This window comes from Hakea prostrata, chromosome 1, assembly GCF_041222555.1.
Source record: "Hakea prostrata isolate BN-2017 chromosome 1, UWA_Hpros_2, whole genome shotgun sequence".
NCBI lineage: Eukaryota > Viridiplantae > Streptophyta > Magnoliopsida > Proteales > Proteaceae > Hakea > Hakea prostrata.
This window is the reverse complement of record NC_142600.1, coordinates 44,026,169-44,045,687: the sequence shown is the minus strand read 5'-3', so window position 1 is coordinate 44,045,687 and position 19,519 is coordinate 44,026,169. Positions and strand designations below refer to the sequence as shown.

The window sequence follows — 19,519 nt, the reverse complement described above, 5'->3', positions numbered from 1 at the left end:
AGCGAGTCCCCACCTTGGGTTGAGAGAGTCCTCAAGTTTTTCTAATTCTTTGTATTATCATTCAAGATTAATAGTGAAGATCATCATTTTCATTCTATTTCAATATTTGATCCATTAGCTATATCACAACACTAGAGCTACAGTGCTCTATATATGGATGCTGAATGGGGAGGTGACATTGATAGTAGAAGATCTACTAGTGGATATATTGTTTCCTTATTTGGCAGAACTGTTAGTTGAATGAGAAAGAGGGAAAGCACAATTACCTTATCAACTATAGAGGCAGAGTATATGGCATTGACACAAGCTATCAATGAAGCGATTTGGCTGCATAGCTTGTGTAAAGAGGTTGGTTTTACACTAGGTGGAGTGACAGTTGAGTGTGATAGCCAGAGTGCGATATTCTTGATAAAAAACCCAGGTTTTCATGCAACGACCAAGCACATCAGCATACAATACCATTTTATCAGAGAGAATATAGAATAAGAGGTTGTGATGTTGGAGAAAATTGACAAAAAAAATAAATAGTGCTAATTTTCTTACCAAGGCAGTGAGTTTAGAAAAGTTTGAATGGTGTACAACTGCTTTGGGTTTGAGGAAGCATGTGGAGCATTCACCATATGGGAGAATGTTGAGTATGGCTCATGCTTCACATTATGTTGCCGACGGAAACGGGGGTGGGGGGCAGAGCCCCAAAGCCTGTAGAGGACCCATGTCTCTTTGGGCCTTGGAGTTTCTTTACAGTTTGGGTTTAGGCCCATAAATAGCTATGGTTTAGGGTTTCTAAGCACACATATATATTTTCTTGTAACAGAACATCTGTAATAGTTGTTTGAGAAAATACCTAATGTTCGATATAGCATCACATTGAGGTGAACTAGGATAAAATCCGTGTCTCTTTCTTTCTTGTTTTCTAATCGATTTTGTGTGACTGATCACTCTAACCCTAACATCTTTTGATATTACTATCCACTTGAAGATCATGATTTAAATTTAAGTCCTTTCGAGGGACTAATCCAGATTGGCTGGCTTTGTAAATTACCATCTCCATAAGCATAACAACTCACCAAATTTTCGGAATACATCTGTGAGTATCTGTACAAACCCACAGAATTGAAAAATGAAGAATGGAAGAAAACATAAACTGAGAGAAATTTAAACGTAACCATGTACTACTATTAGAAGAACTCAGAAGCTGAAATCGTCTTGGTTTGGTTTTGGTGATGTCAACATAGCTGTATAGAGTCGAAGCCTGTCTTCCCCCAACGAAGAAGAACGTGATAAAGGCCTTCTGGGACGTATAAAAGACAAGGACGTGAGTGTCAACCGGTGCCTGTACCTTCTCCAGGCTAATTGAATAGCCACAGCTGCCCAGGTTCTCCATCCAGGTGAATAGTACCTGGCGCTTCTCCTCACTTTCTCATTAACAAAAGTGTATCTGAAATGCTGTGTCACGTATTTCACATCTTCTGCGTCCAGTCCAAATGCTTCTGTGGTTTCGAGTGTAACTAATGTGGATGACGAAGGAGGTAAACGTTCCACAAATGGTCTTCTGAGGCACCATGAAAGAAGCTCATCTCCACTGAAGTTTCCAGGTCCTAGCATGCAACAACTCTTCACACCATCTCTTAGAACTTGGCTGCTTTGTAGATGTCCCCTTACAACAAATATCATTCTTCGAACTGGGTCACCTTCTCTTGTTATCTGTATATATTCAGTTTGTGTTAATATAATTCAATTCAATTCATGTCAAAATCAGATGCCAACAATACTCACTGTTTCTCCCTTGGGGAAGATGAGAGACTTCACGCGATCACATATGTTCTCCAATACCAACTCATCCATGTGTTGAAATAATGGTACCTGATATTAGAACAAAAAGTTTACATGAATAGGTAATGGTTAACTGCTATGAGCATGTGCTTAAATCGGTAGTGAGGATTTAATAGATACACTTTGCAACATTCCTGCTGCTAGGAGCACAGGAAGCACAAATCCTCAGCCCGTGGAAGATTTGAATGCAGGATAAAATAGCTAGATTTTGGAAGTTTCACTTTGGTCTCTCCAAATTTGGGTTTTAATTCAAGACCTCTTCATTGACACCTTTGCCCGAAGCACATCCACATAAAACATTCTCAAACATTCCTGGGGAGAGGACGGGACAGGGCTACTTTTATGTATTGTGGAATCTGTTTAACAGAAATCCTGTATGTTCATGTATAGTAACGAGTGATCGGGTGGAAAATAAAGTCTTACCTGCCTCACTAGGTCAAGACAGAGATGATACTTGATGTCCCTCCTTAGGCCTTCAGGGAGGTTTCGGATCATTTCAGTTTCATCAACTCCTCTCATCGCGGCCCAGCATTGCCGCTCATATTGACGTACCCTTTGCCGGAATCCTTGGGGCAGTCGTCTCTTCTTCATCCACCACTCTATATTTCTCATCTTCATTTGCATTGCTTGTTTCTTCGATGTTGTTGCATGCAAGAAAACCTGTTTTCCACAATTTAACATAATGACCTAATTAATTAAGCACTTACATGACAATCACTCTTTAATTACTGATTAATTTTATTCTAATTATGGTTTGTCGAGCACAAAACCTCTAGAAAGAGATCATATATATCAAGAAGAGGTGGGGGGGGGGGGGGGGACGATAGAGCACAAAGATTACTCGTTCATAGCATTACCTTGATGTTTCCAATCAACATTGTCACTAGAAGGAGACCACTTGTTAAGATGATGATGTTGAAAAGAACTTCCAGCCATTCAGTTGTGCTCTCAAGGTTTCCAAACGTACTGATTTCAACACAGATGAATTTTGAATTATTCAGAGAACATCATACATTATTAAAGAAGTAACCCCACTTCAAATCATGGTTAGGTACTGACTTATCAATCATTCCTAGTGTATCAATTGTAACTTTATTGAACGAAAAAAAAGTAAAAAATTTGTTAACTTTATTTTTATTATTGTAATCGAGGTTAGGTATAATAAGTCAAGATTAGGTACTAATTCATTTCCGGCTGTCTATAATTAATGAGGTCATAGGATGAAATTCTCCTTTATGTAGGTAAAGATACGATCCTGTCTTATTCAATATAAAGAAAAGTTAGTTAGGTGCAGATGCCTTTCTTAAATCCCAATTGAATCATGGAAAACGTAAGAAAATAGATTTTAGAGAGACTAACCTGAGGGTCATAAGTCCCCAGAAAATGGGAAACAGTATCTTCTCCAAGCGACTATCATTTGTGACCAACTGAACAGTCCAACTATAAGCACCATAATCAAAATTTTCAGCGCTGTCTATGCACATAGACCTAACTTGTTTGTTCACTCCCCAAGCCAATCTCTGATGATCTCTCACCATTCCAGTTCCATAATAGATGGGTTCTTCACATGCTAGTATCCTTGGTCCACAGCGCGGAGTGATAGTGCACTGTTGTTTCAAGCACTGTGCAGATCTTTGGATGCCCAGCAAGTACCAACATGCACCTGCTGCCTGCAAACAATAAGAACAAGTTAAGTAAAGGGTGACGCTTGGTTAGTGAGAAGATAAAATAAGAAGTTCAAGTACTGACATGGGCTGCAACGAAGTAGGCCATGAGGTTCAGGGCAATGCTCCACCAAACTGTGCCAAAGATGTAACCAGAAAGGCTCTGCATTCGACGTAAGAGGCAAACGGAGTGCCAGATCTTGGGAAGGTATTGAAACAGAAATACTATCAGCATAACTGTCATCACCAGCGTCGTTGATCCTTTCTCTAACAGTGAAGGAATCGCAACCCATAGCACAACCTGCACCCGTCATATGAAGAAATAGCACATGAGAAGCTGATATAGCCTAAAACTTTTGAAGATCCTCTCCACCCAACCTGCCGGTGCTCCCACCGTCTCAAATTCACTTAAGATCTAATAACGTGTAACACCTAGTAAGCTTAACTGCCAAAAATACAATTGGAACCTAGACATATGGCATTAAATGTTAAAAGTCACCTTATATGGAAATTAGGGGATAATTCCACACCATGTGAATAGGGAGTTTAGTTCCAATATGTTTGAGAATAAAGAATTAACACTATTCTGGTCTCCTGACACCATACATCTTGGGAATTACAACTTGTTAGCATTCAGAGTTAGGCTTCCTAAATGTGTGATAGAGGAACGTAGGATAATAATCCGTGATCCTGGCTCATGAGTGAGAGCCTCATCTAACACTGAAACCATGAGCCCTAGGTTTCAAAGCAGGATCCCCACCCTCCATGTGATACATGCTAAAACTATCTCCCTCTCTCCTTGTTGATAATATATCAAGACTCAGCGTCTCATCAGTTAGATTTTTCTGTCCAGTCCTGCTATTCTACTGTATCATCCTAAGTTTTGTGCTTGGGCTTTTAATTCTTTTTCAGAGTCTTAGCTCATGCATCTTTTCGTTGGTTGAATCTTTTGGAAGTGTTAGGTGATTTAATTGGAATCATCGCTCCCTCGAGCTGGTGTGGCTGGTTTTTTTTCTTTGTTGTTTGGGAGAGGGGTTTTGTTCGGTACTATAAATAATAATAATAATAATAATAAATCAAAACAATACTGTTCGGTGACATTTGGTGACATAAAAAACTTTTCTGTTTTTTCAAGAAGTGGGGGCATAAAAAACAAATAATATGAAAATATAATCTTACACTATTTGTGTCTTTTCTCCCCAATTCAGCCTTCTGTCTGCTGGGCTTCACAGAATTGATTCCGACACTTCTCTTTCATGGGTAGTGTGTTTATTAAGAATCACTAAATTAATTAATTTCAGCATATATATACATAATTCATAGAAGAAAAAAAATGATCGAGGCCAATCTGAAGAATAGTCTGTCTTTAGCATGGACATAAGCAGAAAGGCTACCCTACAAACAAGATAAGGAAATCCATCCTCAAGGTTTTCAAAAAACTGCAAATTTTCATTAGTAAACTAGTTTGAAGAAAACTCTATTCAATCTGTATGGGAGACAAAAATGAATAGAACTATCAAACATGCAAAAGAAAAATCCTTAAAACATCATTGTTTGAAGATGAACCGCAAATCAGGATGAATTAATACACCAATTATTTGGTGTGTTTGATTTGATTTTGTCTTTATTCGGAACTTCCATCATATAAAGATCTAAATTCCAAATTTAGAAGTTGCTATGTAAACATCTCACTCACATCTAAAAACCATGTATAACTTGTAAAGTAATTTTGTAAATTTAAATTAAAAAAAGTTTTTCCCTAATCATGAGAAATAGTTTCATTACAGAAGAACTTTTGACAGTAAGCTTTTTCTAGAATTTAGGTAACGGATTCTTCTACCAAAAAAATAAAAGCAACGGATTCTCATTTCTTAGAATCACATTCAGCAACAGACCAAATATGCCTCTTAAATTTTATTTTATTTTATTTTATTTTTTTAATCCAGATAGGTTTGCTAGAGATAGGTATCAGTGGTCAAACTTTTTACGTAATTAGTCGCGTGAGTTCATAATTTTTACTTTTTCTTTATTTTTTGGTTAAAATCAAACCAATGGCGGACCTGGGTTCATAAATCAAGCGGATGGGAAGCAGGGAAAAAGTGTGAGGATCTAAGATGTTCGATCTTGAAATTTTCTTGATTTTACTCTCTACATATGAGACTACCATCCATGTACTATAAATTTATATTTCACCACTATACGGACTGAATCACACTAAAATGAATGAAATTCATTAAAAACAGTGAAAAACCTCAAAGTTCTCTAAGTGAAGATCCCTTGTTAGATAAATCATATTATATCTCATATTATCATGAATGATATAGTCAGAGATTAATAATCCATTACTTCTAGTTCCAAGCCATTGTAGCAAGCAATTTCAATCTCAGCTTGTAGGCCACAATCCCAGAATAGAATTTGTAAATTTTCTCTAAGCTTACTACACAGCGTTCTTGAATTTCTGTGGTTCAGATGTCACGAGTAGAAACTACCCAGCCTCAAGACCCACCATTTCTGTCACCACTCTCCAAAGGAATCTAAAAACTGTAAATCTTTTAGAACATTGTCACCAATTTTTCTGTATGTACAGTGTACTAATTTAAATTATATCGGCCACAGTTATGTCACATGTCTTTGCAGTGCAAACTGCAAATCACATTCAGGGCTTTAGAGGATTTTGGTCGAAGGATGGCCTCATGGTTGATGCAAACGTACAAAACCATACGGCCAAGTGTCATAATTGAGTTCTGTAAGTTATCATATCATGATGATCAAGAATGAACAAAGACGAAAGAATCATTAATGACGATAGAAACGAGGTTGTCATCGTCTTTGTCATTGCTTTAACAACGAAGACGATGATCACGTGGTGGATGATGGTGACAGAGCAGAAATGGTAACTGGAAAGGAAATTAAGGAAATATCACCTGAGGTAAGGGTAGAACGACGAAGAGATCGAAGAAGAAGCCTTTCTTGGCCTTGAGATATCTGAATGCTATGGAACGAGCCGGAGCTGTGGTGGTGGTGGAGCGGTGGTGTAGGTTTTGGCTTTCTTCTGAATCTCCTTCTCCTTCATCATCATATTCTCTGGTGGTGGTGTTGTAGTGAGAAGACGAAGAGGAGTGACGAAGCTTGGCCATCTTGAACTGAAGCCACAGGTTCCAGACATGTAAAGCATCCGTCATGCAGCGAAGAGCAGTGACAGTTATGGCAAACCATCCATCTATGAAGAGGCATAAGCAGGTGTCGCTTATGGAGATTGCGTAGAAAAACAGTGGGTCTACAAAGAGACCTGCAGCACAGACTAATAGGAAGATACGATTCCACTCTTGAACCCATTTGGCTTTTGGGTTCAACACTCGCCCCAGAAACCATCTTCTTCCACTCTCACTCCTCCTCGTTCTTCCAATTACAGGCCGTACGCAAGCGCTGAACATCAACGCGTCTGTACACCCATACAACCTTTTTTCTTCTTCCTCTTCTTCTTCTTCTTCTTCTTCTTCTTCTTCTCCTCCTAAATCTGATGCATGTGAGCTCTCGGAGTCACTAGCCATGGCGTCTCAGAACATCACCAAATTCCAGAGAGATGAGCTTGGACACGGCTTTAATTGAGTCTGCTTTGTGGGTGTATGTGTATGTGGAGTTTGGAAAATAAGGCTCAACGTGTCCTACGCAGAAGCAATAATTCGAGACCTGGAAAAGTTTTGTACGGAAAACTTAATTTTCAATTTCTGAAATTGGCTTCTCGACTTTCACAGTTATTATTATTATTTTTTTTTTTGGTAAAATTCTAAAAAACTTCAAGGAAGGAGAAAACCCGTAAACCCGTAATCGGTGAGAGTCACAACTTGGGAAGAATAGGATTATTGTAAAATATGAAGGAATATTAGGCGAATTCATGATTTTCTAGGGGATGGGAAGGTGAGAGGTGTATAGGGTCCGAAGTTTCAATTCAAGATTTTATTTACTATCTTTACATAGAAAGCTGTCACCATATGTCTGAAGTCTATTTAGGATTCTATTTGAATGTGATAGCACGTTCTTGAGAAAATAAAGCGAAAACACTTTACTCTTTTGGTAGAAAAAATGAGAATTAGATCTTACAAGAACTGACGATTAAAGTGACAATACATAATGTCTAGATTTATTCACACATTCTTTAATACTCGAGTCAAATGAATTTTCATGCCTATGATTGTATGTGAATTAATGAGAGACATTCAAATGAAATTAATCTATCATGTATAACCTATCTTTTAAGTCTCTAACAGGTTCTATCTGAATACCTCAGATACATTCATGTATGATCACCCGTATATTTGAAAAGTTCCTTCATTCAACATCCCTATAGACTTTCATTTGCACATTAAATGATTTTGTTCTTTCTTTCTCTACTAATGGGAATCTGGAAGATGGTGAGATCAAATCTCTTCTCACTAGAAGCTTCTTATTCAAAGAATCAATTAACTACTCCCACTAGTTGTCTTGAAAAGAAATCTTTAAAGAAAGTAACCATCTTCTTTCTCTTGTCCTTTCTCTAAATCTATATGAAAAAAACATGACAGTAAATTTTTGCTACCCTTGAGTTTTATTCCCTTTCGACAGAAAGTAGAAATTCTTGGAAAATCTTAGTAGAAAAATTAACTTCACTCCCATGGTAAATGTGAATTTGGTCCGGTGGCTCATACATAAAATAGATAAAACAATGTGAAGTGACTCAACCTATTACTTAATATATCTAGGAAGCAATAAATTTTTAGGTTTAAGGACAGGGCTCTTATTACACATTAAATCAATTGTCTTTACTACATATTGTCTTTTGGAATCCCAAGCTGATGAAGGACAATCAACCCCAGGGGCCTCTCATATATGTGTTGGTAATCTTTACTTGCTTTTCACTATTTTATTTACTAGTGATGCGTCCAAAAATTGATCAATCCCTTAATGTATGCCTGCAAAGCAAGATTAAATGTGGGCCGACTCCGCGGTTGGAAAGCCACAAAGATTCTCTGAAGTTTAAGTCAATAATGGATCACCACAAAGCTCTAGCTAAATGCAGAGCTTAATTGAAAACAATGATGGAGGGAAATGATTCAGATACCTTTAATTTGTGTAATACTTTAGTTTATATAGGATTCACCTCTATTCTCGATCTTTGGGTTCGTTCATAATCTTTTTTTGTAGTTGTTTGATCGTAGAGTTTTTCCCCCTTTCTATATGAGTAGGTTGTAGTTTTCATGTATGGCACAATCGTATATCCCGAATTTAATGGGGGGCATGTCTCTTTCCATAACCATCTAGTTCCTTCACGCATACAATACTCATTGGTTCAGCTCTCAAACCAGTCCCGACCGGAATCACTAACCTGATTGTGGTTGAACCCGGTTTGTTGTTATTTTATACTTATCATGAGCCCCCCAGGCCAAGTGATCGGGATGAAATGACCGATTGCTTCGTTTGCTTTTTCTTCATCATGAACCCCTAAAATGGTAGGTTGAAGTCCAAACGTCCTCCTGTTCTCTGAACATCGTATTTATTGCTCTCGCCTCTGCAACGATATGTTTCATCGAGCCACACTCATCTATCGTACTTCGTGCCATCAGTGCCACATGGCCCTAGGGAATAGCGTCATCATGATGGCCTCATGCTCAAACCGTCTTCTTCATTCCACTGTTGATTATGGATTAATTTTATTCGTTGGATCATATCTCGAACTGTCATTTGAACTCGACCATCGATCTAGATGCATCTCGTTTGTACAAACTGTTTTTGAAATAAAAATAACCGCAAGCGCATGGTATCGTGTAGCTAATGGGTCGATCTCAAGGAGATATGCCACTTTAGAATTAACCTCTTAATGACAATGCGAGAGTGCAATGATTCAAAGTTGTTAACTAATTAATTAAATTAAACGAGCAGTCCTAATCCATACATCTAATGCGATCAAATTGAGATGAAAAATAAAGCAAATATAAAGCAATAAAAGGAAAAGGGAAACCTTAACCAAAGAGAGGCACAACTATAGGCATCTTTGATCAAGGACAGAGGGGCAGGGAGAACAATAAATAAACGCTGAAAGTAAATTGCAGAAAGTAAATAATAAAGCAATAAAAAGAAAAGGGAAACCTTAACCAAAGAGAGGCACGACTGTAGGCATATTTGATCAAGGACCCAGGGGAAGGGAGAACAATAAATAAATGCTGAAAGTAAATCCTAAATTAAGAATATGGAGGGGTAGATAGAAGCAGGAATGAAGGGGAGAGAGAAGATTATTGAAGAAAATTATTTACTTGCATCTTTGAACTTCAAATAATTAAAAAAAAAAAAGAATTGAACAAACGATTCGAATCTCAACCAACCCTAACAACCAGATCTAGATCTAGAATGATCTAGATCTGCAATTGCTAGACCCAGAGAAAAGCGAATCCTCAAACTTGAAACTTGAAACTTGAACTTGAAATTGCATTATATAGAAAAATTAAACCTAAACATTCAATCTAGAAATTAGAATCTCACAAAAGCAAGCAAAGAAAACTAGAGAAGGCCTAAATAAACTGAAGAGAAAATAAAATGTGCTCTTCCTAAGCTCTAAAACACCGTTCTCCCTTGATGGAGTGCTCTCCTTTTATAAAGTTTACATGGGATATGAATATTGACAGAGTTTGAATCAAACTCAAAGTTCCTATCTGACTAAACCAATTAGGGTTTTGGCATACTAATCGGACTGACTTATAGAGATCAAATGGACAATTCCACCATTGGATATAAGGATCAAGAAGTCATGAAGCTCTCCTCCAAAATTCAGTTCGATCAGACACCATATGGCCGTTAGATGAAGGGTTTGATTGAAACTGGACAAAGACATTAACAAACGAGATTTTTCCTTCTTCCTTCTTTGAATATAATTCTTTTTCCTCTTTTTCTTTCTTTGACGAAGTCCCAAATTGGATAAGATATTGAAGTATGCAAGGACTCTTTTTCTCCATTAGGACTCTCAATAATACCTCTGTAGATTTGATTGATAAATTTTAATCTCAACCGTAGATTAAAATTTGTTTCTTTATTTCTAAAATATTTTGGAGTTGGCCCATAATCACATCTCTAGCCCGGCCATCATGCTCCAGATCAGGCACATTTTCGCACTTGAGAAGTTGAATGGACCTCTTGACGTGTAAAATTGCATGTTTCATATCCAAAACTTTAAATCTTTGCTTAAATCTTGAACAATCCTAAAATCTGCAAAAACAACATAAAACCCAAGGTATCTCAACTCTAAGTGTGTAAAATGCATGCTTTATGCCCTAAGGTTTCACACTTAAATGTGCTCATCACAAACCATTCTTCTAAATCTATTTAAACCTTTGCGCAATCTCATTTCTTCTCTACTTTGTCAAAATTACGAATTGCATGTGTTTGAAGAACCTCTACGCGCGTGCTTTGAACAATTTGTTGCCTTCAAGTCTTCAGTTCAAGCTTTAATTCCTTTAGACTTCTTAAAAGTAAGACCTCATTTCTCTTTCTACTTGATTCTCTCTTTTGTTTATTCTTCTACATCTCTGAGGCTAGCTTCTATCAGTTCCAGACCTTTGTTTTCTTTGTTCTCACCTTAGCCTACCTTAGATTATCTCTTGTGCTTTCCTAGCAATGGGTAGTGGTAAGACCTTCAATGATGATTCGTCGGCTGTTTGGTCAATGGTGATGATTCTGCTGACCAATCTACCCCTTCGATTTCTGTTGAATTGTTCGGGGATAGAAACATTAGGGTTAACATTCGGTAGTTTGGCCCTTCTTTTGAATCTACCTGTAGAGGCCTATCTGGGAACCCAATGGAGGGTACTTCAACCTCCGTTGGCAAAAAGTGTAAGGCTCTACCCAAGGCAGCCTCTACTGTAGGTGCCTTCCGATCGTCTAAAAGACCTTCGAATGGGCCCAACTTTTTCATTTCCCACGTTCATCTTCAAGAAGTTGATATCCTTTCCAACCACTTTGCCATTCCTTTTTCTTACCTTCTTCGGGTTCCAAACCCATATGAAACAGTCAATTTGAATCCTCCCGAAGAGTTCTCCATCTACACTGATACCCTAAAGAGTGGGGTTCAAATCCCCTTTTTTTCTTCTTTATTTTCTAAAATCCTCAACCACTGGGAGATATGCCCTGGGATGCTCCTCTTGAACAGCTGGCGTCACATCATTGGCTTTTTGGGCCTATGTTTTGAGTTAGACCTTGCTCCTCCTCTCCCTCTATTTTCTCATTTTTACTACCTCAGTAAATCCAACCCTCCCGGTTGGGTTTTCTTCTCAAAACGCCCCAAAAACAAGTTGGGGGTGGTCAGGTAGTATTCTTGCTGAGGGTACTTGCCCTTCTAACCATAAAGGGTAGTGCCATTGGTACCTATTTTTTCAAGTGCCCCCATCAGATCTTAGTTTCCCAATCTCCTGGAACCGTGTTGATTCCCACACCCAAGCGAATCGTCCATTGTCTCTATCTCCCGATGAAGAAAGCACCATCAAGAAGATTAAATCCATTCGTGCACGTTAGGAGATCCATGGTTTGGCCATGGAGTATGAAGCTGTCCTCCAAATGTAGGGTCTAGCCCCCAATGAGCTCTCAACCCCTCATTACCTCTGTTGTAATTATAGCTTTGTTTTTATTAACTTCTGTTATTTATTCTTGTTGTAGTGCCTCCCAAGTATAGCCAGAAGGCAGTGAAGGCTCTAGCCAATGAGGGGTTGGAAGCTGCTGAAGACAAAGCAGTAAGAATGAAAGAAAAGAGCTTGAGGCTTCTCATCCACCCCCAAAAGCCTCAAGCCAAGCCCCTAAAGGAGTTCTGAAGGTTCGCCAAGAACCATCAGGGAGAGATAAGGCCCCCATCGATGTGGATGAGTTCACGCACGATGATGTCCTCCTCACAAAGAGGAGGCTTGATTTACTGGATGACGCTGCCTCGAAGAAGGGGGCAAACTGAACAAGAGAAGGGAGAGGTCTACATTCCTCCCTAGAAACTAACAGCAACCGACCCTGTTGGAGTGGGCGACTTTCGCTCAAATTCCTGGTGATAGCAAAATCCTTGGCTCTGCCACCATCGAGGAGTTCGTCAACTCCTCGATCAAGTAAGCACTCTTCTCTTTTCCATTGAAATTTTGTGCTACTGTTATTATGATCTCGATCACTAATCTCTTACTTCTCTGCAGGGTGCTTGCGGACAACTTTCGTAGGCAGATGGAAGTTGTACTTCAGATCGGGCGCCTAAGCATTTGGACGAAGCACCTGGAAGGGGAGATTAAGGGCAAGGAGGTAGAGGTTAATTGGCTTCGAGAGGAGAACTTTAAGTTGAAAAGAGCTACCGAAGAGCTGGCAGTAGCCACTTGAAGGGTGGGAGAGCTTACTTGGGAGGTTAAGAGACTTCAAAGGGCTTTAAGAGATTCTAAGATCAAGGTGGAAGGCCTTATCAAGGAGAGGACAATCTTCAAGATCAGGTAGCTCCTTTGGAACCTGAACACATATCCTTTGACACTAGGAAGGCTTGCATTCAAAAATATCTAAATAGCAAGCCTTTCGATGATCTGATGATCCATTATAATGCAATGGCTTACTTACCGCAACGGCCAGAATGAGGTTTGGAAATCAATAGTAATTCAAAAGAATGAGACTATAGATCTCCAAGCCAAAAGCCTCCCTGATCAAGAACAACCCGAACACAATTGATCCAGCTCCAGAATCATAACTTTTCTTTTCTTATTTGTAACCTTTGCGACTACACTTGATATCTTCAATTTATTTTCTTTACCTTTTTCTTTTTGTTGTAAGGGTTGGCCCCCTTTGGCCTCTTATGAATATAAACTTGCCTTTGTACTTTGATACTCTGCAAACTAACTTATCTATACCGAATCCAAGCCTTTGCCTTCAGTATTTAGTAAATGCAGTAGGACTTTTTTTGGTCGGGTACACAATAAACCTTTACTTTAGAATAATTCCAAAAAAAAATTATAAGTGTTAGAAGGTCTTAGTCCGGCATATCTGAAGCCTTTCCCTAGAAAATTTATGAAAGTTTTTCTAAGTGTTAAAAGATCTTAGTCAGGCGTAACTGAAGCCTTTCCTTAGAAAATTTCTAAATTTTTTTCTAAGTATTGGAAGGTCTTAGTCAGGCGTAACCGAAGCCTTTTGAATTCATATTGTTGTTGTATACATATATGCTCCCCTTTCATATTGTTTGGTTCTGAAATTCATAACTTCATTGAAAACTTGGTCTGAGCTGCATTGCAAAATCTCGACCATGAATACATAAGATAGAGTAATTAAGGATAAACCTCTTTAGGTCTCTCGCATTCCACAATTGGTTTAACTCTCGATCAATTGTTGGATTCTTCAGCCTGTAAATGCCTGATCCTACTTGTTTGAAAATCATATACGGTCGTTCCCATGAACTTCTTTAGGTCTCTCGCATTCCACAATTGGTCTAACTCTTGATCAATTGTTGGATTCTTCAGCCTATAAACGCTTGATCCTACTTGTTTGACAATCATATATGGTCCTTCCCATGAAGGATCCAATTTCTTTTGGTGTCTAGGGTCTGAAGCTATTGTATTCCTCAAAACAAGATCTCCCGAACGATACCACTGGTACCTTACTCGAGCGTTGTAATATGATAATATACTTTTGTGATATTGTTGAATTCGGGCTATGGCTTTCATTTGAACTTCATCCAGAAATCCTAAGTTACCAAGACCTTACTCGTTGCTTTTTCTTCAAATTCTCCATCTCTAAGAGTCCAAAACCATTATTTCTACTGGAGCTAAAGCCTCTGATCCATAGACCAACTTAAATGGTGTTTCTCCTGTTGGTGTTCAAATCATTGTTCTATATGCCCAAAAGACGTTCGAGAACTCTTCAACCTTCAAGGCTTTCTTTGATTCCAATCTCTTCTTAATTCCATCCAGCAGGGTTCGGTTGGTTACCTCCACTTGTCCATTGCCTTGGGGGTATGCTACAGAGAACATTCGATGTTTGATCATGTAGGTTCCACAAAACTGGGTAAGTTGTGGGTTATCAAACTGCGTACCGTGATCGGTGACAACCACCTTCAAGATGCCAAATCGGTGTATTATTGACTCCAACACAAACTTCTCAACCTTTTTTTCAGTGATTGTAGCGAGCGGGAATGCTTCAACCCACTTAGTGAAGTAATCAATAGCCACGATCAAGTACTCCCAACCACCTAAAGCCTTAGTGAACTTTCCCATGATGTCAATTCCCCACATAGTGGTCTTTTTGACATTGTTGAATGTACTTGACAATTTATGCAACGACGCACGTACTCTGATGCATCCTCCTGTATTTTTGGCCAATACATCCTGAACTTGAGTATCTTATGCGCCAACGCTCGTCCACCCATATGAGCTCCACAAATGCCCACGTGTACTTCTGCCAATGCACTCTTCTATCCTTCTGGCCCCAAATACCTTAGCAATGGTCCAGCATAAGATCTTCTGTATAGTCTTCCCTTCTGCATGGTAAACCTTGCTGCTAGAATTCTGGTAAGTCGTGCTTCTTTTGAATCTTTAGGCAACTGATCATCTCGTATGTACTCCACGATCGGGTCCATCCAACAATGTTCATCTTCCACGTATATCACCTCTTTGCACCTCGTACTTGGGAAGTCTAGTTCTTCCATGTAAAACAAAGGTTCAAGGGTCTTTACTTTCACATTCGCCAATCTTGACAACTCGTCTGCCATTTCATTCTCCTGCCTCGAGATTTGGAAAACCCGTACTTCTTTAGGACTTGTATCATTTCCTGGTATTTATGTAATCGGGGCTCCTTGATCCCGTACTCTCCTTGGACTTGGTTGACCAAGAGTTAAAAATTGCTATAAACAATTATTTCTAGGATAGCAAGTGCTTTTGCCAGCCGAAGGCCAGCTAAGAAGGCTTCATACTCGGCCTCGTTGTTGATTGCATCGAATCCAAACTTTAATGCATACCGTATGATGAATCTCCCAGACTCTTTAGTAGAACTCCAGCTCCTCCACCTTGCTTGTTACTATAGCCATCAACATAGATATCCCACATCATTGGAGGAATTTGCTCAATAAATTCTTCTACAGGAGTTGTTGTCTCGACCAAAAAAGTCAAGCTTGAGCTTTTATGGCTGTTTGGGGCTTAGAGTCTACTTGGTATTCGCCCAATTCTACCCACCATGCTACCATCCTCCCCGATAGGTCTGGCTTATGAAGCACTTTCTTTAAGGGAAAAGTAGTTAATACCTTGATCGAGTGGGCCTAAAAGTAGTGCCTTAACTTTCTTGTTGCCATCATTAAGGCCAAGGCTTGTTTCTCTATCTCCGTATACCTGGTCTCCGCAGCAAGAAGTATGTGAATGATGTACTAGATTGGTCGTTGCTTCTTGTCTTCCTCCCTAACCATGACTGCACTCACTGTTGAGGCTGAAGAAGCAAAGTACAATTGTAATGTCTCACCTTTCTCTTGTCAGGATAACAATGGTGGTTTTCCCAACATCTCTTTCAGACTCTCGAATGTCTTTTGGTACTCCTCTATCCATCATCCCTCTTTACAGCCCTCTCGATCCTTTAACACTTTGAAAACCAGTAAGCATCACTCTCCCAACTATGCTGTGAATATGTTCAAAGCCGATACTCATCCCTTTAAGCATTGCACGTCTTGAACGGTTTTAAGTGGTTCCATATTGATCAATACCTGAATTTTAACTGAATTTGCTTCAATCCCTCTTTAAGAAACCATGAATCCCAAGAATTTTCCCAAGGATACTCCGAATGCGCATTTCTCTGGGTTGAGTTTCATTTGATATTTTCTTAGTACAGTGAAAACTTCTGCCAAGTCTTAAACATGACTCTAGCGTCGAAGGCTTTTCACGAGCATGTCATCTACATAAGCCTCTTTGTTTCTCCCGATCAAGTCTTTGAAAATTTTATTCACGGCTCTCTAGCATGTCACTCTAGCATTCTTTAACCCGAATGACATGACCTTGTAGTAGAAGCTTTCTCGGTCAATTATGAAAGTAGTGAACTTTTCATCTTCCTTGTTCATCAAAATTTGATTGTACCCCTAGTATAGATCCATTAAACTCATGATCTCATAACCAGTTGTTACATCAATTAGGAGATCAATTCAGGGCAAAGGATAACAATCCTTCAGGCATGCTTTGTTTAAGTCTATGTAGTCAATGCACATTGGCCACTTCTTGTTCGCCTTTTTCACCATTGCAACGTTGGCCAGCCAAGTTGGGCATTCGATTGGTTCGATGAACCTTGAACCTTTTAGTTTTTCAATTTCAGTTCTTATCGCCTCATGTTTCTCAATTGAGAAGTTCCTTCTTTTCTGAATAACTGGCTTAGCCTTCGGATCAATCCACAGCTTATGCTTTGGAATGCTACAATCTACTCCTTGCATATCAGCTGCCGACCGTGCAAATATATCTACATTTTCCCAAAGAACTCCTTCAGCTCTCTCTTAAAGTTTTCTGATTGCTCTGACCCAATAAAGGTTGCTTTTTCTTCCTTGGAAGGATCCAAAAGGATTCTTTCTAACTTCTTCACAGGTTCAGTTTTGCATAACCTCCTCGTCCTAATCATCACAAACCTCAATTGGCATGGTAGTAGCCTTCCTTGGTCCAGCTTTATCTTTTAAATAAGAAATATAACATTATCTAGAGGTTTTTTTTTTTATTTTTTTGTATTTTTTATTAGAAGTTACCTCTCCAAAACCATTGCTTGTAAGAAATTTGATCTTCATGTGTTTGGTTGACACTAGTGCTCTCAGCTTAGAGAGGGATGACCTCCCCAGGATGATGTTGTACGCAGGGAGTTCTCGAATGACCAAAAAGTTCACCCGAATGGTCATCTCCTTCGAAAAAGTACCAACTATCAAGTCTAGTTGTACGGATCCTTCCACCACAGTTGACGATCATAAAAGCCACACAAATGATTGAAGTTAGCTTCATCAAGTCTTCTTCCATCTTCAATTTATGATATGCCTAATAGGACAAGAGATCTACCGAAGATCCAATGTCAACCAGAACTTGGTGTACATCCTGACGACCAATTTCCACCTTTATCACAATTGTGTCGTCGTGTGGGGTGCATATTCCTCTCTCATCCTCCTCATTGAACACAATGGTTTCATCAAGACTTGGTCTTTTTCTTTTATTGATTACTTCTCCTGACCCTACAAACTTTAACTTTGCTTTTAACTTTCTAAGGGATTCGAGCTCTGATCCTCCAAATATTGTGAGGATCGGGGATCACTAGACCCTGCAATCTCCTTCCCTTTCTTGGAATTGGAAGCCTCCGGCCTATGGTCTTTGCTTCCGGTCGCTCTCTCCTTTTTTCGCTAGTTGTTCTTCTTTCCCGATCATCTTCTCTACACTTTATGTAATTTTCTAGATGCCCTTGGGATATTAGCCTTTCAGTATCTGCCTTTAGGTTCCTGCACTCATTAGTGTAATGCCTATAATCCCTATGGAATCAACAATATTTGTTCATGTTCCTTTCTTCAAGCTTAGATGCCATCTTTGGGTGATCATCTTAAAACATCTTGATCATTGATTTGCATCAAAATCTCCAAGCGTCGTGCATTCAATGGAATGTACTCAGCTTGATTAAGCGAGCGTTGTCTCCATCTCGGTCGTCCCTTATTTCCACGATCATTGTTTTGTGCTTTTAAACCTTGGCCTTTTTCTAAAGCTTTCTGCTCCTTATTTGTTGCCTTCACCTCCCCTTGCTGGGCGTCAAGGGTTTCTGTTACTTCTGCTTGCTTTCGGCATCTTTGAACAAGTTTGGCATATGTGGTCAACATGTCATGCAACAACAACTCTAAGAGTCATCTGTTGGAAAGACTAATAATGAGGGCTGTTTTAGCCACTTGCTCATCAAGGTTCTCTGTCACATCCACCCAGCCGGTACCCTATCTGGCATACCCGAGTGTGTGATCCACAGTCCACAAGATCCAGTAGTTAGAGAAATCAACCTCCCACATTCACAACAATATAATCAAGAACAAGACTAAATCAATGTTAACAATATTATTCAAATGAATCAAGGTAAAGTAACGAGATATTCATCAGAGTGCGGAAAAGATACCAATAGATATATAAATCAAAAGTAGAGTGAGGCGGAATCTCACTCCACGAGTACAGCGGAATGTAGTTCGAAAATCAAACGGGATTACAACCGATTCTAAAGACAAGAAAGAAAGATATAATCTAAACTAGAGTCTTTTCTACTTTATAAAGGATGTCCTCATAGACATAGACTTCATCGATGATGCTCAAACGCTCCCACTCCATAGTAGGGCTAATCCTGGTAACAAGAGAGACCACTCGAGGGATCCTCACAGTAATTTTCGTAGTCGCCAGCACTTTGCGTATGGTACGCTTCTTCATCTTGCGCTTCCTCATATTGCGCTTCATAGCCATCAAATCATGTAGAATAGTCTAACAAAAGATATTGTACAAAAAGGAATGAGTTTCAAAGAAACTTAGCAAGGCAAGTTATTCCATAATAGCATAAATAACATAGTATCACAAACAAAGCATAAGATGATATGATATGAGGCAACAATGTATGTATGAGTCTAACTCTATGTATGTTGGTCTCTATAGGCAGACATGCTTTAAGTCATAGCACCATACTTCTTTCGGTAGGTCTCATCACACAACGCCGGTTGGTAGTGGGTCCTTCATCCATCTCGGACAATCCATGGTTAGGGGTTAAGTCACCTCTCTCTCACATCACCGTTTGGTCTAAGTATTGGCGCATGTCAAGGTAAAGCCTAGCCCAATGCAAGTCTTCTACTTAGTCATATCAACTCAGATCCAGATACGTCCATTCCTCCCCTCTCGGGATCCTTTCTGGTATCCTTCACACTAGAGTCAGCGTATCCGACTCTCTCAAATACGAACTCATCAACCCTATAGGTCATCCACATATAGTAAACGGAAAGCTCTCATGTCCTCTCACGGGTTGGTTACCGGTCTTGAATGCCCATGAGC

The 19,519-nt window shown here is 39.2% G+C and overlaps 1 protein-coding gene across 1 annotated transcript; it reads right to left on the bottom strand.

The window, feature by feature from the left end:
• Nucleotides 1-990: 990 nt before the first annotated feature.
• CNGC4 (cyclic nucleotide-gated cation channel 4) lies at nt 991-7,214 on the bottom strand. The gene is made up of 7 exons (XM_089140129.1): nt 6,422-7,214; nt 3,583-3,798; nt 3,193-3,503; nt 2,691-2,799; nt 2,257-2,493; nt 1,777-1,863; nt 991-1,704 (listed from the first exon to the last, which is right to left on the bottom strand). Exons 1-7 carry the CDS (start codon nt 7,046-7,048, stop codon nt 1,189-1,191), a joined length of 2,103 nt encoding a protein of 700 aa, XP_088996255.1. The 5' UTR covers nt 7,049-7,214; the 3' UTR covers nt 991-1,188.
• Between the last annotated feature and the right edge of the window lie 12,305 nt (nt 7,215-19,519).

What these genes read in the sequence shown, in the direction of transcription:
- CNGC4 (XM_089140129.1), bottom strand. Translation starts at nt 7,048, where the DNA reads ATGGCTAGTGACTCCGAGAGCTCACATGCATCAGATTTAGGAGGAGAA. An exon ending in TGGGGACTTATGACCCTCAG is followed by an intron (nt 2,800 to 3,192) that starts GTTAGTCTCTCT and finishes TGTTGAAATCAG; the next exon opens with TACGTTTGGAAACCTTGAGA. An exon ending in GTCTTGACCTAGTGAGGCAG is followed by an intron (nt 1,864 to 2,256) that starts GTAAGACTTTAT and finishes TTCTAATATCAG; the next exon opens with GTACCATTATTTCAACACAT.